We start from the raw sequence: 20,611 nt of genomic DNA, 5'->3' as shown, positions 1-20,611 counted from the left end.
GGGTGCTTTCCATAAACACAGCAACACAGGAAGTCACAGTACTAATTTTTACAAAATTCAGAACAAATCTGGCCTTTAAGTGTAGGTATGTGGCAGGAAGGAGATGGGGTTTTAGGTTGTAACTGCTCCATTTTGGAGCGGGAACAAGTCAGTTTACACTCATGCAGCAGACCTAGCACAGGATGGTCCAACTGGACTATGCTGCATGGCAAAAAATTAACAAAAATGTATTTCTCTGTGCCGTGTCTAGCCTAAACAAGCTGCCTTCTCAAACTCCAGTTACTGTAATTACCTAAACCACAGGCAGGCTTAAGGCTTTCCCTGTACATTGTACATCCACCAACTGCCTGCTTAGGAGCTGACCCTGCTACCTTGGCCTGCCCGGACACCGGCCCTGCCTCGCCCCCAACGCAGCCTGCAATCGCCTCAAAGCGGCCGGCACGAGGGGGCGTGGCCTCACGGGGGCGGGGCTTCGGCGGGGACGGGGTACCGCCTTGCGAGTTCGCCGGAAGAGACGTAGCTGCCGCCGCTGACGGGTGGCCGCGGAGAAGGCGTGCCCGGGGGCAGGGCTTGGCAGAGGGGCAGTGGCGCGCGACACGGCGCGGCGCGGCGGTTTCCTCGGTAACGGCGCGAGCGGCGGCGGTTGGTGCCGGGCCGGGCCGGGCCGGGCCGGGGCGACATCTTGCGGGCTGAGGTGCGGGCTGCGGCCAGGGGCAGGTGTGGGCGTCGCGAGACGCTTGCGGCTTCACGCCACCGGCTTGGTCTCCTGCGAGGGAGCGTGGGCGGGGAGCCCCCCCACTGCCGGCCCGGAGCTGCTCGTCGTCCCCGGAGGCTTCAGTCCCGCTGCGGCGGGAGAGGCAGGGAAGCCCCGTTCTCCAAGCAGCGCTGAGCAGGCGGGCCGCCTGCTCCCGGCACCCTGGGGGCTTCCCAGCTCCGGCCCCAGGCGCCGCGCGGTTCCTGGCGGGCCCGGGGCTCCTCTCCTGCCCACTGTGGGAGTGGGGGGGAAAAAAGGACTTCTAGTCGGAGTTTTAAATTATACTAATTGTAAGGGTGGCCTGGGCAGCCCTGGTATCTCAGCATTTAATGTAAATAATCATAAATAACCTGGATTATTCAGATAATCCAAGGGAACTAAAGGGAACTGTAGTATGATTTAGTTCAGAAGGGACCTCTGGAGACTATCTGGCCTGATCAGCTTCTCAAAAACTCCAAATACCCACAATGTGTGTAGCATGGATTTTGATCTGTCACTCGAGSTTAGTGCTGATAACCGGGGTAGCAGGTTGCAATGCACGGCTTAGCAGCCATGGAAAGGAGGTGGCAGAGCCTGGGCATCGCTTGCAGGAGCGTCTGCAGGGCCGCATGGCTCACCTGGCGCTGTTTCACAGCCTGGTTAGTCACAACTTTTCTAAGCGCCTTACATGAGCAGTTTATCTTCTTCAGGAGTTTCACAGCCTGGTTAGTCACAGTGAATATCAATCACTGATGCCTCAAACAGACTCAATTTAGATTAAAGGTCCTGATGTAGAGTCATGAAGTTTGGGAACAAATTACTTGACCAAACTCTATTTTAAATAATTTTTGGGTTGGTCTAACATCATATGTTGTTTAGCGTCATAGGCTAAATATCAGTTGACAAGAAAAGGATCTTACATGCTTTAGATGCAAGTTACCTCAATGAGAGCATCACCTGTCATGCCAGCTGAATGCAAATCTGGTTTCCAATGAAATTCCTGTGTTTCACATAAATTGCTTTCCAAAATACTTACCTTTGGAACTAGCTATATTTAGTTTGTTCCAGAGAGCTGATCTCTTTACCTGTATTTCTTTTTAGCTGAGGAGAAGCGTGGAAGAAAAGGGGCAAGTAATCAAGAGTATGTTTTTCCCATTGTATTCTTAAATAATAACTTTGCCAGTTGTTATGAAACTCTGCTAGAAAAATGGCTGTAGCTAACATGTTGCTAGAAACTGTTTTTGAAGAATGCATTTGGGGCTTTGGGATTAAAAGTGAAGTCCTAGAAACATCCAAGTTCTTGCATTTTCTCCTCTTCCATTTAAGAGTGTCTGCAAGGTTCACTCCTCCTTCCCTGCGTGGGTTGCCTCTTCTCATCTCAGCCCTCAATTTTAGTTCATGAACATATGAGATCAGGGCTATGGCATGCTCCCTTTAGGTCACTATTTACACCCCTTTTTCTTGAGGTAGTTTGGCTCATTGAGAGAGACAGTGATGTTTCACACAGGCCAGCATATTTGGGTCTGGTGAAATGAAATGTAATCTGTTCTTTCAGCAGTCTTCCTTCAACATCTTCCAGAATATTCTGTAGTCATCAACGTTTGATTAGCAAAAACTAGCATTTCTGCAGAAATTAGCAGTGCTTGTAGTTAAAAACTCTCCTAAAGCTTCTGCAATTGAGGTGATATGTTTTGAAGGGCTGCTTCTTTGCTCAGCCATTCAACAGTTGAGTGATCTCCCCATTACAGGCTGTCACAAATCAGCCTAAAGTAAGGTACAGTTGAAGTCAGTGTTTCCTATTGGAATTTTTTTAATAAAAATAACTTTATCTTGGAGACCTTTTATCCTCTAGAATATAGGCAAGACTCTTGATCAAACTATAAGGTAATGTGTTTTGAGGCAGGGTTTTGTCAGGTTAATTTGATAATAAATTGTAAGCCTTAGTCTGCTTTCAGAGTTGCACATATTTAAAAAAGGGGCGGGAGGGATAAAATAAAGTGAGTTAGAGGAAAAAAATCTGTTTTTTTTGTTTTGTTTTGTTTTAATGAGAGAATTGCTATAATTTTAGGCTTGTTTGGGCTGGTAACAACTGTCTGTAGCTGTTATGCACATAGCCGCTCTACAAATTACTACAAATCCTGCATCAAGATGCATTGTAGTGATAAAAATTTTAAAAGGGTCCTTAWAAAAAAAAAAAAAAAAAGTTTCATACTGTAAGCAAAGGTGATGGTTTAAGTGACTAATTTCACTGTAAAGATTTTAAACTAATTTATATTAGAAGGTGGTTAATCATCATTTTGTAATTATTTAGTGAGACTAAAGAAGTGAGACTGAATACTTTTCATTGATACTGTTTTTTTCATCTTTCACCTTCTGCTGTGATTTTCTGGGGTAATTAAGTCCACAGTCTGAGTTGTCCAGAGGTGTGTGTGTGTTTGTGTTCTTTTATTAAAAACAAACAAACAAAAAAAAAAACCGCACACACAAAATTCCTCTAGCATTAATGAAATACTTCATTAAGTGTGTCACAAATGTTTGTTTACAGCTGTATGATTGTTGAAAGTATTCTCAGTGGTAGTTACTCAGGATAGACAAGGGTTATCATCCTTGCAAAACATGTTCAGTCAGGTACTGCGAGAGAGCATGTGATATAAGCTCCCTCTTGTGTGTTACTGCCAGGTAACTTCAATCAGACAGCTTCTGGGCAGGAGTAGTGGTTTGGCTTCCAYATGACATGCAGCTGAGTGTTATGTTGTCTGGCCTCATATCTGTTGAATCTGTTATAATCAGGTTCTATTTATAGTGAATGAGTTCCTAATTTATACATGTTAATATCAGCAAAGCGGTTACAATTAGTGTTTCAATTGAATTGACAGACCATACTTTATTCTGATTTCAGTAAATCATATAGCAGGTGCTAAAGAAGGCAAATACAGTGTTGCTTTGTTATCTAAATTATGACTGACTGGATTTCTGTCATTTTGAAATAAAATGTAATTGCTTTTTTTTTTTTTTTTTTTTTTTTTTTTTTGATGATAAGAAGGTGTAATAGTTGTGCTGTTATGTGGAATGCTTGGAGTGATGCCAATATTGCTACCGAGTGAATCAAGGACATTGTGTTATATAGACAAGGCTATAAACAGACAATCTACTTTTGTATCAAGGCTTCTTCGCTATAATCAGCTTACACTCCATTTGCTTAGTATACCAGGCAAGCCTGCCGTGACAGTATTTGTATAGCGTCTTATTCATACCGTCCTTTTAAAAGTTTAAGGACTTACCACATGCCCACCTACTGTGCTCGTGCTGCTGTACTTGTAACAGTTTTTAAACAGCTATTCCCTTCTCTGATCTTCTGAACAACAGGTGATCTCTGTATTTGAGCAAGAATTATGGGATTGTTTGACAAACTAGCAGGATGGCTTGGGCTGAAGAAAAAGGAGGTTCATGTTTTGTGCCTTGGTTTGGACAACAGTGGCAAAACAACAATCATAAATAAACTTAAACCTTCAAATGTAAGTAGCCTACTTAATTCACTGATAACTTTCTTACAGCAGAGTTGATGTTTATTTAAACTGTTTTTGCATGCTGTTATACTAAATCTGACTATGGAAAAGGTGTACAGAACTTTTTTGATTTCATATAGTAGAAAAAATGTATATTAAGAGTTCTGAACTAACTAAAGCTAAATGTAAGCATCCACATGCATATTATGAAAACTAAAAACAGCACTGGTAATGTGGCACTCTTTCTAAGATCACACAGTAAGGAAGGGTTTGTGATGGCTGAAATCAAGACCTGGAACTTTAAGTCACTTAAATGCTACGGATTTGCAATTACAATTCATGTGTCAAACATTGGATGAATGCAGTTGTATGACAACCTGTCCTTGTTTATATTTATCATCTTTGCTGTAAGCTCTTACTGAGAAGTAATAAATTTATAATAAAAATAGTAAATAGTGAGAGATGCAAATTTAATGTTGAGTTCAGCATTTTGAAAGCAGGGTAACTTTCAAAGAAATACCACTTATACTTGCAGTTCTTTCATCCATTAATAAGTTTTTGTCAGGTCACTAAGACTGTCTAGCATCCTGAGCAAAATATAAAGTAGGATTACCTTGTTCTTAAGGAATTGTTATAACAATTAAAAATGGTTTAAGGAATTCCTTCTTTAAGGAAAGAGAATAGATGAATTTGGGGGGCATGCTCAGAGCCAGAGGCTTGTTCATCTCCGTTATATGCATTTGAGATGCTGTGGATTCTGCTGTTTATATGAGGACACAGCTTTTGTTTGTTAACTTCCAATTAATTATTTCTGTAGAGTACCAATGGGCATAGTTTAAAACTGGAACTTTGTAAAGAGCCTGCTACTGTTCCATTCCTAGGAATTATTCTTCCACTGAAAATTAAATAGATTTATAAAACTACTTACTATCTGTTGCCAGTTGTTCAGAGGCAAAGATACAATTTGCATCAGGCAAATAATATTTTTATGTATACCTTTTTGAGACCTTCGTTATAGCATAATTTTTATGTCATGCCTTAAACAGCAAGGGATTCAGAACTAGGGTGGAAAACTGACTTCAAGATTTGTCACAATGATGGGTATACAAGAAGGTCCCAAGAGAATTACTTAAATAAAGTAAATATTTCATATTTCCTTTACTGTAAATTATGTAATGAGAATTTACCTCTGCATGTTTTCAATTAATCTGATGTTTTAGGAGGATCACTTTGCATCCCGCTTGTGTACAAGTCCTACCCTTGCAAGACATGACAAATTTTCTAATGTGCAACAAATATCATTAGGTCAGACTTGATGAAATTGCTTATTTTTAGAAAGTTCAATGGACAGATGATTTTGAGCTCTGAATCAACCCAGTGTTCCTAAGAACTGCTACTTTGCCCTAGGAGTGATAATGTTAGTTGACTGGCAACAAGAAGTGTGTGCTTCCATTTTTCTCCTCTGCTTGCAGTTGCCTCTGTCAGGCCTGATAAATATATTCAAAATAAATATTAAAAAAATAACACCTCTTCTACTTCACACAAAATTGTCACTTGATGACAGGAACTGTTGACAAAACTGTTTACAATTGTTGAAATACCTTTTTTCATAATGAAGCTGCAGCTGAACAAACTAAGATTGTTTCAGTTGTATGTGAGGAGGAGTCAACTGGTTATAGATGTTTGTAATAAGGGGCTCTAGAAAGTCTGTAAAAGGACTGCATGTTACTTTGTCAGACAGCTTTATAATCTATAGAATGTAACCTTTCTCCCTGCTCAATATCGTTGCTCCTTAAAGAAGGTGTTTTGTTGTACCAACTTAGCTGATGAGTTGCATTGCTAGCTCAACAGTAAGCCTGGTTATCAGTCACATCTATTAATAATCCTGTATATTTTGGCCGTTCCTCTCTGATAAATGGTGATTTCTTCTAGTGATCTGATAATTTGAATAGGACTACAATTAGGCCATTGTGTAATCTCTGCTGTATACTTCCCAATGTCAGATAGATTCCTCTAGCCTTTTGACAGAAATAGGAGTATGGCCAATCTAGTATGTTAATAGAAGTTTGCCCTCTTTTATCCAAGAGGCTTGGGGTGCTGCACAGTTTTGTTTGGGTTGACATTATGATCTCCAGAGTGCAAAAATACTTTGAACTTTGATGTCAGTCGTAATTCTTCAAGCTGTCATGTTTCAYGTTAACATATCTCATATTTATTTCATAGGTAATATACACATGTTTACACACCCGTTCTAATGTAAAAGACAGGGATTTCACTCTTCAGGCTGAAATGTCTTCAACCCTTAGCTTTTGTCCAATAGTATCCACCATTTTTTCTAGAAAATACCAAACCTTGATTTTGAATTACAGTACTTTTCTGGGAACTTATTTAATATACAGTACCTGGATTTCTAGAAAGTTTTTGTATTGCACAGAATGCACAGAATTTGGAAAAAACAGATGTATAATGTATTCATGTTTCCCATAGATTTCAATAGTTATGTGTTTTCTAACTTGATTTTAAAATACATACTTTCCTTTAAAGGCTCAAACTCAGGACATAGTTCCAACAATAGGATTCAGTATAGAGAAATTCAAGACATCCAGGTAATATGGCTTCTTTCATTTGTTCTCTTTGACAATAAACCTGAATATACACGTAATTGGACTTATTTTCCTCTTTCAGTGTGATGTAACTGAGTATAATGTGTGGTGGTATAATGGAATGTCATGCAGTTTGCTGTTTGAAGTGTTGTAGTATCCAGGAGTGGCGGTGTTAAAACATGTTATGTGTTATGTGGTGCTATAAAACTGTGTGTGTGGAAAAGCAGATAGTTTTGCAATGGTGTGTATGAGCATCTGATTTCCCAAAGAATTCGAGAATGAGGCACTTCTACAGGCTTGAGGAGAGGCAGTTGCTTGGATGCTGGCCTGTATTCCATTAAGCACTGTCACTAGAGAGACTCTGAAGAGATTGCAGTCTAATCTCGTTAAATGAAAAATAGTGGTTACAGCCTCAGCAGTGTAAAGATGGCAGGGGCAAAGGTCAGGAAAAGGAGGAGGAAATTATTAGTTAAATGAAGGCTAAGCTGTAAGGAAAGCTAGGATACATAAATGGAAAGTGATGAGACAGACGCTTGAAGGAGATAATACTAGATATTATTTTTATTTTGTAACCTTCACAATATATTTTTAATGGGTGCAGTGAGGCTTCAAACCAAGCAGCATGCCCCACTGCATGAGAGATCTGCAAGAAAATGTTTTTTTCCTTGAGCTGACACATGGAATTGATAGGTTTCATATTTTTATGGGAGGCTCAAATCTGTATTCTCCCTCAGGAAAGTACATGAGACAGGTTTGGGGCTTTGCTATGTTAGAATGTAAATCTATTTATATTGCTTTCCTTTATTCTGATTCTGTAATAGGAGAGAGGACCTGCAAATACACAGTGTAGAATGATTAAAAAAAAAAACTTCATAAATCTAATATTACAATCAAAACATTATTTGGGGGTTGCTAGGAACTTTGCATGGCAGGGCAGCTATTCTAGAATCAAGTAATGTCTGAATTTAGAGTGGAACTGTTGTTTTGCGAAAGCTTCCTTTTCAAGATTGTATTGTGTTTAGCTCTTAGGTGAAATCTCAAACCTGCAAAGACTACCCTTTGTAGCTGGGTCACCATTATTAACAGATTGTGATGTTTTTTTGAAGCTGGAGTGGGGATTTTAAAAAGCTTTTTTTACCTACAGAAGCCTTTGGATGCTGTTGGTGTCTGCCAAGGGACAGAATTTAAGACATGCTGATCTAATGATTTTAGGTCATGGCTCTCCTGAGTTTTATTTATTCAGTGTTATAAACAATATTATATACCTATGTCATAACAAGAGAGGCTGAATGAGAGCTTATTTCATATGTGAAGTAACTTTTTATAATCAATTTAGTTCTCTTATGCAGAAAATATGCAAACAATATATACATTTTTTTGTTGTGAAATCTTTCTATAGAAAGACCACAAAGCTGGATAGGATAGTTTGAAGGCAGATATGGTACCAAAGTTCCTTTTGGAATCTTTTCCATTTGATTAGATTTCAAGCTGATCATGGGGGTATTTTTTGTTTTTGTTTTTTTTCTGTCAAGTAACAGAAAATACTTTGTTTGCGGTTTTGTTCTTTGTTTCTGTGCCTCATTCACTTTTCCTTGCAGTTTGTCTTTCACAGTGTTTGATATGTCAGGCCAAGGCAGATACAGAAACCTCTGGGAACATTACTACAAGTAAGCATATCATTTATTTTAAAACATTGCTGTTCATATTAGCTGACATCCACATTATTTAAACAGAGTATGATAGTATCTAGTGGTTAGAAGTGATTCAGAGAAAACTTATGGCCTGTGTTCCACAGGAGGTCATTCTGGATGATCACAACTTCTCTTTATGATCTAAAAAATGAAAACTTTGACATGCTGTTAACCAGCATACTTTGGGAGACTTTTTGTTAACTCAAATTTTGAGCATACTAGAGATATAAATGTTAAAACCAAAAAATCGATCTTGTATGAAACCACTAAGGTAAGCTGGATATCTTATCTTTCTATTCTCCTATATACGTGACTTAGGACTCAAAAGATGTTGATTGATGGCTGAGATTTTTAAAAGGGAATTGAGGAGCCTCAGAGAATGAGGCACATGTAACTAAGAACCCAACCTAATATTCTTAAGTGTTATTTATTAAGCAGGATATTCACTGTACTTCTACCAATAAGGCAATATGATATTGTTATGTAGAAACCATTTTATTTTTTTTTTTGCTTTTAATGAAACTTGAAGCTTCATTTTCATTGTTTCATTGTTATTCTCTAGGAATACCTGTTGTTGACCTAAGTAAGGTGAATGACACAGTAAACCCCACAGAAATAGCTTGAGTTTTCTGTCTGCAATATTTTAATATTGATGCCCATTTCATGTGGTAGTGTTGACTTTTACTCTAAAGTCTGTCATCTCCTTTCCCTGCAGAAATGCATTAGAATGAAAACTTGGTGTGTGAGCAAGAGATTTTCAGAGTTGTTCATGAGTGTTGGATGTGCATTCCCCAAAACTTCGTTTGGATTTCAGTGACTGATTTCCTTAAACTACTCTCAAAATGCTAGTCAAGYGCTTCATAGGAAAATCATTTTTCTGACCATTGCATTTAATGCAGTGACTTATCCCTTGTGTGCCATAAACTGCTTTTATCATGTTTATAGTTTTCTAAAAGGGAGTTTCTTGGGTAATACTGACGGTGAAATGGGCAGTTGTGTCCACTTTTGTTTCTGATCCAGTGCAGTAGTCAAATATTTCAGATTTAACTTAGCTAAACATAATATAGAAATAATGATGTTTTGGTTATGAAGTTAAGCAAGATTTAATTTTGCAAGAATAGCAAAATGGCCATTAAATCTTATCAAATATTTGTGTGTAAGCAGGTGCTTCGAGTACTTGAAGCTTTTCTCCTGTTTAGCTTGGAACTATCTTCTCGGATGTTCTTGAAATATGCTTGTCTTAAATATTTTTAAGCTTATGTTGTGTTACTGTCACATGTTTGCAAAGTTATTTTGGGGTAGCATATATATACTAGAACTCTTGATTCCTCTATAGAAATTTTGTATGCTCATAAAAATTACTTGGGTGTTCTCAGCTAATATGCACAAGCTTTATTTACAGTTTAAATTCTTCTGTCCCGTACCTCAAAACAGAATGGGCCTTCTCATACAATTTTAGGCTGGTCAAGTTATTTCTGTTTTTCAGTAGGTCTAGAACTGTTTCTTATCAAAATATGAAGGTGGATGGTGCTGGGTGGTGAGACTGCATCAGTAATGATCTCTTTTGGAAATGCAAAATGAAGGAGAAATATGTATTTACATATATTAAGTAAATGAAAAATACTTTTTGTGGGTCTTTGACCAATTCAGATGAACAGTTACACTTTATTTTGCTTTCAAATGCAAAATGGAACATCATCATAAAATATCAATAATATCCTGAAATCGTGAGTTGAATAGCATCTATAGGTATTGTGTCTGTTGTCATATCACCAAGCAAAATGTGTTAATGATTTGAAGTAGTTGAAAGTTTTCACATGTGTTATTCAAAACAAAAAATCTGATACTGTTTGTACAGACTTCTGTCAAAGTTAAATTAATCTGCATATGCCAAGTTGTTAAATGACTGTGGAGGTCCCATTTTTCTAAAAGGGTAATTGAGCTTCCTTTAAACAAACTTGTCTTAGTTTAGGAACTAAAGGATTTTGATAGGAAACCTAACTCTTGAGGTTTTCTTCATATATTTCATCACACCATATCAGCCTTGCAGTTGGTTACATTTCAGAGTTTTTAGTTTTCTGCCTCAGTATTGAAATCAAGGTTTTCTGAAGGGTCTATGTAGACTGAATCTTATAGGAGTTACAAAACTAGCAACCTCATGTCTCAGATCAAATTTATGCTCGTAACCGAAAGGTTGAATTTCAGAAATAGGCCTATATTCAAATATTAGTGGTAAATAACAGCAACAGGAATTAGAGGGGAAAAAAAATCAGGCTTGTTTGCTCTTTTTTGGTGTTTCTTCTGAAGCCTTTTCTTAATCAAAGTTTAAGAGAACCTATAATTTGCCTCTTTGCTCTTTTTATGTTATGCAGAGAAGGCCAAGCCATTATATTTGTCATTGATAGCAGTGACAAATTAAGAATGGTTGTGGCCAAAGAAGAACTTGACACCCTTCTGAATCATCCAGGTGAGGAGGCTTTTTTTCCCCCTTCTCTCTCCATATTTGTTGTATTATCTTAAGAAAAACCCTTCTTATCTGGCACATTCTGCATGCTGAGTATTTTACAGATATTTTAGCTATTCATGAATACTAGAATAAGAATCATAGTCTTGGATAGTTGTTCACACCTATTCAGTTTTACAGTCTGATCATACGTCAGTGGGCTACGTTATGAGTTGGGTTGGTCCCTTATTAATCACTGTAGACCAAAAGTCACGTTGTTTTGAGGAAGAATAAATTTTCACACTTAAGGAAATTAGAGAGCTTGTACACAGTCACTAGCAAATACAAAAAATTTTCCAAGATAACTGTTAATTTCTTTAATGTAACTCTTGCTTCTTTTTTTCATTGTCATTATTAGGTTTCTAAAGATTTTTTTTTAATTACATTGTAGCCAGATATAAGAATGGATCATTATACCAGTCAGTTTCAGTTGCCTATAGAAGGATATGTGGGATAGAAAAGGGTATGAGAGGATTCATGATGAGGGGTTTGGTTTTAGGGTTGTTCCTTTTCCTTGAGGTTACATTTTTTTAGTTAAGTTTTGAGATTGATCAACTTTTCCCTTACTTTCCCTCCCATACAGTCAATGTTATTGCAATTAAATTGTGTATTTGTAAGCATTACACAATTTTCAATTTGACTTTCAGCAAGTTAGTTTCTCTGACTAACCAGAGTATAAAACTACATGCAGGAAAATTAAAAGTGAAATCATACTGTAATGTCTTTCTTATTTCTTACACTTGTATATCCTTAACTTCTGGAATGAGAAAAGTGAGAAAAGGAAAAGCTGACTTCTGTGTTTCTAACAAAGAACAGTAGTATGTGATAAGGGCAATTATGATTCTATGGTTTTATTTTCCATGCAGACCACATAATATGTGGGTACATCACAGAGATGCTGTAGCTGAGTGCGTATGAGCTGACTGGGCCCTCTTCATTTCATGTTCAAGGGCTTGGGCCAGTTCAAATGCAGACACTGAAAAGACAGTCTTGCAAAAATCAAAGGGAAGGATCAGGTGAGCCAAAGGCTGCAGGTGGATTACATACAGGCCAGTGAACTTTGAACTTTGTAGCAGGTATCAACCACATTGGTAAAAAAGGCAATTCTATTGGTAAAATGGAAACCACGTAGGACCCCCCTACAATGGGAGTGAGTTAGGAGGTGACAACTGCTGTAATAAGGAGCTGGTTTATTATAAGGCAGGTGGGCGAAATGTTAAGAATGATGAGATGCAAGGTTAGGTGGGATTTTTTTATTTAGATATTAATAGGTTATTAACGCTGATTTCATAGGACAGTGCTCTTCTGTTTCTGATACAGTTGTGTCATCTAGTTCTGAAAGATGATGGTTATAGCCACCTCATATGTTTCTTGGTGTCAGGAAAGGGTAGTTCTGCATTTTTGCCTTGGGATAGCTCAGCTCAAATGCAGCCATAGTGTTCCCGTTTCATCATTTTGGATTTTGATAGGTCTTAATACTAGAACCAAAGAGAATGAAAAATCTTCTAGTAGTAATGCTTGATTAAAGTAGATATTAACAAAGTCTATTGTTATTTTACTACTACAGCAATACTTTTATTTGCATTGCTGTTCTTCTACCCTTGCCCTCACACAGTCTACTTTTCCCCCTTCTATCCTTCTGCCTATGTGGGCCTCCTGGAGTGGTTAAATTTACATATTTACTTAAGGAAAACTTACTTAGGTTTAAATGGATGGTGAATAACAGCCTTGAGTCATTTCCTGGATTTGAAAATCTTAGCAATCCTGCAGTAAAAGTTTCATCTGTTTTTGCCAGACTTTGCATGAAGTGGTCAGGCGAAAGGGAATGATGAAAATGTAATGTGATGTGTTGCGTTAAGTGTTGGAATTTGTACTAGCTGGGGCTGTTTTGTGAATCAGAACTGTAAATTGTTTTATTTACGTAAGTGGAAAACATCTACAAATAATGAGCTGTTTAATGATCGCTGTTATAATTTTAATTATCAAAACTTTATTCTTCGGCATTTTGCAAGATGATAGTCTTTAAATTCCTTGTTTAGATATGGACTCTGGGGTCACTTGACCTCCAGCATGTGCTTCTAAAATAACCTGAAATTGCTATGAATTTGAAACTCTTCATATAAAATTACACATATCTTTAGTGTTTGGGGTTTTAGTTTATTAGTTTTAGTTTATTTTTAATGTGTTAAGTCATAACTATTTGCGACTGTGAAACCAAAACAGATCTAATGATGTTCTACTCGTGTAGTTTGGAGCCCTTGATTTGTGTTAGAGGATGTCGGGAAAAGAAAATAGCTCCTGGTGGGGCAGACAGTTGTAAAAATTGTTAGTCTTTTGGTAAGCCCTCATGATCTCTGAGTACAGGTACTGATGGTGTTATCTTCACCTATTATGTGGAAAGGTTGAGTAGAGGGATTTGAAAAGGACAAGATTAAAAAGTCCAAACCGCTTCAGCAATGAAGGAGGGTCCCCCACCCCTGCAGCAAAAGCAGCTGGTTTATGTTTGAAGTTTTTAAATAGGTCCCCAGCTTGTTTCCTATGTGAAATAACCTCTTCTTGAACAACTTGGAGTTTGTTGTTCACTTTTTAATTTTACTATTTTAAAAAGAGCCTGTAGGTTGTCATCACAGGKTTTTTTTTTTAAATTTCTTTTCCTATGAAGATTGATTGATAAACTCAAATATAGACTTCGTTTGATCCTGTAGTTCATCTTGTATTTTTATCACGTGAGAAATGCTCATCATAGTCTTGGTACTAGTAACTTTTTGCCTGTTTTATTTGTCTGTTCCTTTAAAACCAGGTTGGAGAGTATACTTTGTTTCCTTCCAGTGACTCTTTTGTCTTCTGTAGTAATCAGAGAGGCTTATGCCTTTTTCTGGGTTCTGAGGATGGTCTGATTATTTTATTCAGATATGTATGAGAAAGATATCTCTTCTTATGCTTTTATATGTACAAGTATATCAGGAATTAACAGTATACCAAGGTCCTTGGTTTGATTGGTGGTTCTAGTTGAGAAGACCTTCTGGAAAAGAAGCCTTTGTTCAAATGAAGGTGGGATAAGGAGTGTCCAGAGGTTTGGGTGGTGGTTTTTTGTTTTTTGTTTTTTTTTTAATTCTATGAACTTTAAAAAAAGTAAGGGACACTGTCCAGGATACTAAAGGATCATTTAGACTGTCCTAATGCGACACTCTTGCAAGGATATGAATAAACAAATTGTTTTTCTGTCCGTTTTAAACACCCAGTCATCACTAAACAGTGATGGATAATATTTGTGGGCAGTTGTTTGATCTCCTGTTCTTCAACTTGACCAACAGTTTACACCTACAGCTTTAAATGTACATATAAGGTGGGGGGAGAGGGGGTGGAAGATCCCAAAGCTTGCCAGAAACTTTGTGAGCATTCTTGAGGTATGCATCGGAGGCCACATGACCCAACAGTGTGCATCTTGTTAGGATACAGCCTTCAAAGAATTGCAATTACAGGTGAGCAAAATATCCTCTTTTACCATTTGCAGTTTATTACTTGCAGAGATTAATAAGTGTTGCATAATGTTATGGTAGTTCTACTTCTGCTTGTGCCTAGATATTAAGCACCGTCGACTGCCTATTCTGTTCTTTGCTAACAAGATGGACCTCAGGGATGCAATATCATCTGTGAAAGTATCTCAGTTATTGTCATTAGAAAACATCAAAGACAAACCCTGGCATATCTGGTAAATTACTGTTTCTACCCTTTTATTGATTGTAATTTGTACATTCATATTTTGGCTCTTTCATGCCACTCAGTATTATATAACATAAATTAAATTAGCCAGATAAAATGCTGTGCTGCCATATGTGGAAACAGTAGTAACATTACAGCACTTGCTATGAAATGTCTTTTGAAAGAACAATGCAATCATGTAGGGTTTGACTGGAAAATTTGCACAAGAAAGCCGTTACCCAAAGAATGAAATGGAGGACTTCCAGGGAAATCAAGAAGCAGTGTTCTTATTGGAACAACAGTTGCCTTTATTATTGCTGGGAAATGGAGCAGAATTGTTGTCAGAATGTTGCTGTTAATCTTGCAGGATTCAGAATATCGGTGGTAAAACCTATTAGAATTGGGTTTTTCCACTCTTTGAATGCCCTAGTAAAACACACAGGGATGAAAGGCCACCTAGTAAACTGTTCTTGCRTAATTCACAGGGGCAGTATTGTGCTACTTAATATTTTAGTGGGGGTTTTTTTGAATTGTAAGAATGAGTGGGTTTTTTTCTTTATATGAAAGCTTACATTCTTCAGAAATAGTTTTTAAGCCAGTGTTCACAAGGAAAAAATTTTGCTTTTTAAGGTGTGTTTTATAGAACTTAGAATTTTTGTCTTTGTTAAAATGTTCAGTTATTGTAAATATAAGGGAAAAATCAGCAGCTAAATGCTGCTAAAAATTGGAATTTTCATTTTAGGCACTTTGGTATTAAAACTGTTTACCTGGGTATTATTCTGGGGTTATTGCTTTTTCACTCAAAATTGTCAAAAATTACCCATATGAATTCTCAAGCTCCTTGGGAAATAATTTTATAGATAACAACAATAACAGTCCAAATTCACTACCGTGCTAATTTTCATAAGCTGCAGAAAGAGGGAGCCTTAAGTGGTTGTACCTCTGTGATTCTAAGAGTAGACTCACTGTTCTTAATGTATCCTAATATTAATACATGTTGACAGAGTCCCCGGGCAGATGTTAGGATGAAGTACATGCTGCACTTTCTTCCTCCCATATTCCAACAACCTCTCTGTGTATAGGAGCTGGGTAGGAAGAGAGAAGGTGCTGCTTCATCACTGTTACCATAGGTAATAGAAGCGTCCTTTATAGCATTGTCTGCAGAGGGTGTTATCTCCGTACACCTGCAGTGGAACAGTGTGGCTCTCTTATGTAGGAGCTCTTCTAGAAACCCTCACCTAGTTTTAGAAGTGATTCCTCTGCTTTGAAACTGGAGTGGTTACTCAAAAATAAGAGATCACATTGTGGAATGGTGTTCCCATGTTGGGAAGGTACAATAGAATATGTAATTAGAAAAGCTGCTTCTCCATGTGAAGAAAACTTTAGTAAACTGTACATGATGCTATGTTGCAATTCTGTGAATTATAGGGATGTGTGTGTGTGTGTATATATATAATGTGTATATATATAGTGTGTGTGTGTGTGTGTATATATATATATATAAAGACTCCACTAAAACTGGTTTGTTTACAATGTTTTCATAAGTTGATTTGTTTCTTTTAGTGCCAGTGATGCTCTCAAAGGGGAAGGATTACAAGAAGGTGTGGACTGGCTCCAAGGTATATCATACCTACTTTTCTTGCTATATTTTGATGCCATTAAACTCTTTCATTTTGTAAGGTTTTTTCTTTATTACTTCCTTTGTTTTCTTTCTGTCACTTTTACTGTCAGATCAAATCACACAGTGAGTACTGATGCTATATCTGATATTTGCCTTTCATTCATCTCTTTAACATGCACAAAAAGATCATGTCAGTTTCTCTGACAAGAGTGTGTATGGTGAAAAATTAATGCACACTCTTGAGAGCAGTGTAACACTCTTTCTATAGACAATAGCAATACAAGCTGCTCCTGAACTTCAATTTATTGTTGTGGTAGTTCAGTCTGTTCTTTGATTATTCTTACCGTCCTGTTCCTGTTTTCCTTATTTTAATGTTATGCATCCTGAAATGGTGAATAAGCAGGCTGGAAAAATAGGCAAAGGATGCGTGGATAACAATACCGTTTTTCATCTTCAGTTTTTTAATCTAGAGCCAAAATAAGAACAAGTTACATTATGTGGATTGTAGCATATGCAGATACTCATAACTACGTAGAAAATATCAGATCCAGGTTAGATCATATGTTACATACACTTTTCTAGTTACAAACTTGGTAGGGATGCTGTGTATTTCCATATGTTGTATTATTGATCAAGACTTGGTCTCTTTTGTCCTCCCAGGTACTGCTAGATGTGCTAGATATTGCTAGAATAGTGAAGTGTGATGTTGTTTGGGAGACCTGCTTTAATTTTAGCTTCCTCAATCTAATGTACGTAGCTTAAGTTGTGAATGTATTAGATGGGGTAGTATACTTTGAATCTGAGAACAAAATGTTGTGTGAGAGTTTAGCTACCTTGAGGTGTCCTGTTCTGCGGAAGCCGCTAGATGTCAGTAATGTTCTGGAGTCGGTGCAGCTAAATTAAGTTTTCTTCAAATGGCAGTAAATAATACCTAGCACTGTACATGATTAACATTATCTCCACTTATCCAGGGATACCAGAGTGTCCATTCTACTTAGAATCCTTACTGCTGATTAGAAAGAGAGGGTTTATTACTTTATTGCACAATACTAAAACATTTGGTCATGCTTTCAGAGGAAGGGGAACTAGTCAAAAATTAGTATTTACAGAGAGGTTTGCCTCCCCACAGAAGGAAAGGTCTATCCTGCACCATGTAAAACCGTCTGTGATGGAAAACTAACAGCTTAATTTCCTTCCCTTCTGAATCCTATCACAAAAGGCAGATTTCAAATCACACACTTTTTCCTAATTTTAGGGATTTGTATTGTCTTTTGTAATATCTTCTTCTGATTTCCAGGGTCTCCTCTTATCTTTGAGGAAACTTCTAAAGGCATTCAATCCAAATTTGAAGTTGATGATTTTGTACATAGTTTCAAGCTACTTAAAAGCATCTCAAATGCTTGTCTAAATATTTTGTCAGGCAATATTTAACTAAGCTGTTAATGTATATTTTTAAGCATCACTACCCAGTTCTTCTRCTGTTATTAATTTGTAAAGCTCTTTGTAGCTTTTTCGCTTTCTGAGCTAAAATTCTTCATGGATGAGTTTTACCTAAAAGAGTTCCTTTTAACTCCCTGAGTGCCCTCACAGAAAGCTTAGGGGTTTGAGGTTTAAACTGATTGTTGCCTAAGCATGTACAGTTTGGCGGTTATACTTTTAATGGACTGAGACTTTGGGGTTTTTTGTTTTGGATTTTTTTTGTTTGTTTTTCAAGAATGAATTTCTACTGCCATTCTCCTGTCCATTCTGAGAATGCTGCGGGGGTGGGGGGATTTGGACCACAGCCCTAAGTTATATCACTCCCTAAATCACGGTGTGTGGGTGTCATAAACACTTCAGTGGAGGAACAGTCACCTGTTTAATGAATATACTCTCCTTATCAACAGTCATGTTTTTATTAGGTCCTTTTTTCAGACCCCTTATAGGTAGTCCGCTGATTTCTGGGAGGGGAATGAGGTGTTGCCTTTTCCCTTTAACAAATACTGAGTTAGTATAGCAGTGTACTGCTTTCCACATTTTGTACTAGGTATACAGTATATTTATGCTAACTAAGGAAATGTTTGAAGCTTAATTTAGAAGTGGCGATCAGGCAACAGTATGGAGAAGTGTGGTCACTGAGAGCAAGGATGTTTTCATGTGAATTATGCAGGAGCAAAATTTAAATCCTTTAGCATTCATAGCTGTTGAGGAGATTAGTTCTTGTTTAGTCACATGGAAGCTGAAATGCGTAGAAGGAATTGAAGTGTGTACTTCATAACTTTCAGCCTTATTCTCATCAGTGTTACTCTGTAAGCCTAAAAAGGCTGAAATTGAATTCTGTTGAAGATTTTTCCTGTTTTAATTAACAACTTTGGGGGGAAGTTACTTGGCTATGGAGGAAATTCAAAAGTAGATGAAAGAACAAGTGGGAAACAAATCGAACTGCATTGTGCCCCTTTATTATAACTACACCAAAATATCTTTTCATGTAATTCTGTGATCTGGATATACTGGCTGATATTTTCAAAAAGTGAAATATAGCAAGAATTCATGTTCCTTGTTTTTAAGACTAACTCTTTCTTTTTATTACCAGATCAGATCCAAGCAATGAAGACATGAGAGGTCAATAAAAGATGTATGCCGTTGTCTTATAAACTTTGTCAGTAGATGTACAGGCCTCTTGGAAAGGAAGAAAGATTTAAAGAAAACAAACAATTCAGCTAAATATTCTGTATTTTTTTTGTTTCCTTTTAGTATCTCTAAGTGACTGAACCTTTTAGAAAACATAGCACCTCAGGTATGCACATCCATGCATTAAATTGAATCTTGTGACTGGAGAGCATATTAAAAAAACAAACAAAACCCCCCCACTTTGTGTTAACAGTAAGCATCTGCAGTCATTTGAGTTTTAGGTGATAATTATGTCCTCTAGATATTCAGAAGTGTTCCTCTGTTTTTTTGATACACCTTTTGAGAAAACAAGAATATTAATTTTCCAGAGGGTGAATAATAGCACTTTCTGAAATAAGCCTGCATGAGGTACCTAAAAATGGGCACCTAAAATCAGCAGGTATTTCTGGAACTTTTTACCATATGCTTTGATGTTGGGTTTTTTAGTAACCATCTAATATAGGTACTAGAAGAATATTTTGATTGAAGATATAATGATTCAAATATGAAATGTATTTGTTACAAATGATTGCGGATGTTTTTAAGGAACTGCTTATGATGAAATGTTTTGAATTGTTTGTGATGTGCCACGGTTATATTTGCATTCCTGTCAATAAAACCTTAAGTTTAAAAAAAAGACATATATGTTTGAATATGTTCGGTGATGGTCTTGCTATCATAGAGATTTTTGCATTTCAGTTAGTTTCATTTGGAATTTATTTGGTCATCTTCCACTGGAAATAGAATTCTGTACCGTAATAAAACCAAATCTCTTGCCTCAAGCTTTGTTTGAATATATTTGTTACACTTTCTGATAAGCTAGACTGCTATTCCAGGTATTTAGAGAAAATATGGTTGAAAGTTGTATTTTGGGAACACAGTTAAGGGACAGTTCACTAGTTCATTAATATGAAATATGTCTTCTGTTGCGTATGCAAACTATTCTACTTTCAAGAATGATTTTCAGTAAACTTTGTCTTCAAGATGCGCTCTAGGTAACAAATTAAGTGGCTGCTAAGAACTTTTATAATGCCACAGCTTCTTTTTTTCCCTCTCCCCCTGTCCAAGAAAGCAAGAAGTCTAGCACTGGGAATGATGAAGACTTTATTTAACTGAGTGACTAGCTGACTCCTGTGGGAGATGTAGTGTGTTGGTCTTGCAAATGTTTTTTTCCCCTCGCTAACATACCAAACACAAACGCTCTGTAAGCCTGCCTTCTACGTCTCACTTAACAGAAGAATACTTACAGCAAAGGGAACTGCTTGAACTGGTAGAACAGTTTCTATGTGCTTTCAGTTAAATCATTATTAAACTGTTAAAATTAACTAACTCTCCCTCTTTGCCAGAGGGAACTAAGTCTTACTGTAAGGTCTTTCTTACAGGATGCTTTAAATCTGGCAGTTCTGTTTGTCATGAAAATACTAATGCTTCAAGTCCCTTTCTATGGTATCTTTGGCCTTCTCTCAATTCTGAATTTAAGTGTCTGCAAAATGAAATAAAAATCCTGATTTTCTGAGTGTTTTTTTTTTTTCCCCTCTGAATTCTGTGGCAGATGACACTGATTTATTTTGCATTGGATAATATGTTAACAAGAATAACACTT

General features: G+C 37.1%; 1 protein-coding gene across 2 annotated transcripts; it reads left to right on the top strand.

The window, feature by feature from the left end:
* Positions 1 to 561: 561 nt before the first annotated feature.
* Positions 562 to 19,640, top strand: ARL6 (ADP ribosylation factor like GTPase 6). Of its 2 annotated transcripts, none has more exons than XM_026090025.1 (8): positions 562 to 621; positions 4,100 to 4,248; positions 6,784 to 6,845; positions 8,441 to 8,509; positions 10,906 to 11,000; positions 14,619 to 14,748; positions 16,302 to 16,357; positions 18,932 to 19,640. In XM_026090025.1, the coding sequence occupies exons 2-8, from the start codon at positions 4,126 to 4,128 to the stop codon at positions 18,955 to 18,957; spliced, it is 561 nt and encodes a 186-aa protein (XP_025945810.1). In that variant the 5' UTR covers positions 562 to 621; positions 4,100 to 4,125; the 3' UTR covers positions 18,958 to 19,640. The 2 variants fall into 2 exon arrangements, with proteins under 2 accessions (XP_025945810.1, XP_025945811.1); XM_026090026.1 differs by lacking the exon at positions 562 to 621 and adding an exon at positions 639 to 694.
* The last annotated feature ends 971 nt before the right edge of the window (positions 19,641 to 20,611 follow it).

This window comes from Apteryx rowi, unplaced genomic scaffold (genome assembly GCF_003343035.1).
Source record: "Apteryx rowi isolate R43461 unplaced genomic scaffold, aptRow1 scaffold_844, whole genome shotgun sequence".
NCBI lineage: Eukaryota > Metazoa > Chordata > Aves > Apterygiformes > Apterygidae > Apteryx > Apteryx rowi.
This window is presented reverse-complemented; position numbering and strand designations above follow the sequence as displayed.

Bases quoted from the DNA above. Each gene is read 5' to 3' on its own strand.
- ARL6 (XM_026090025.1), top strand. From the start codon at position 4,126: ATGGGATTGTTTGACAAACTAGCAGGATGGCTTGGGCTGAAGAAAAAG. The intron at 8,510-10,905 runs GTAAGCATATCA...TATGTTATGCAG, and splicing joins CTCTGGGAACATTACTACAA to AGAAGGCCAAGCCATTATAT. The intron at 16,358-18,931 runs GTATATCATACC...TTTTATTACCAG, and splicing joins AGGTGTGGACTGGCTCCAAG to ATCAGATCCAAGCAATGAAG.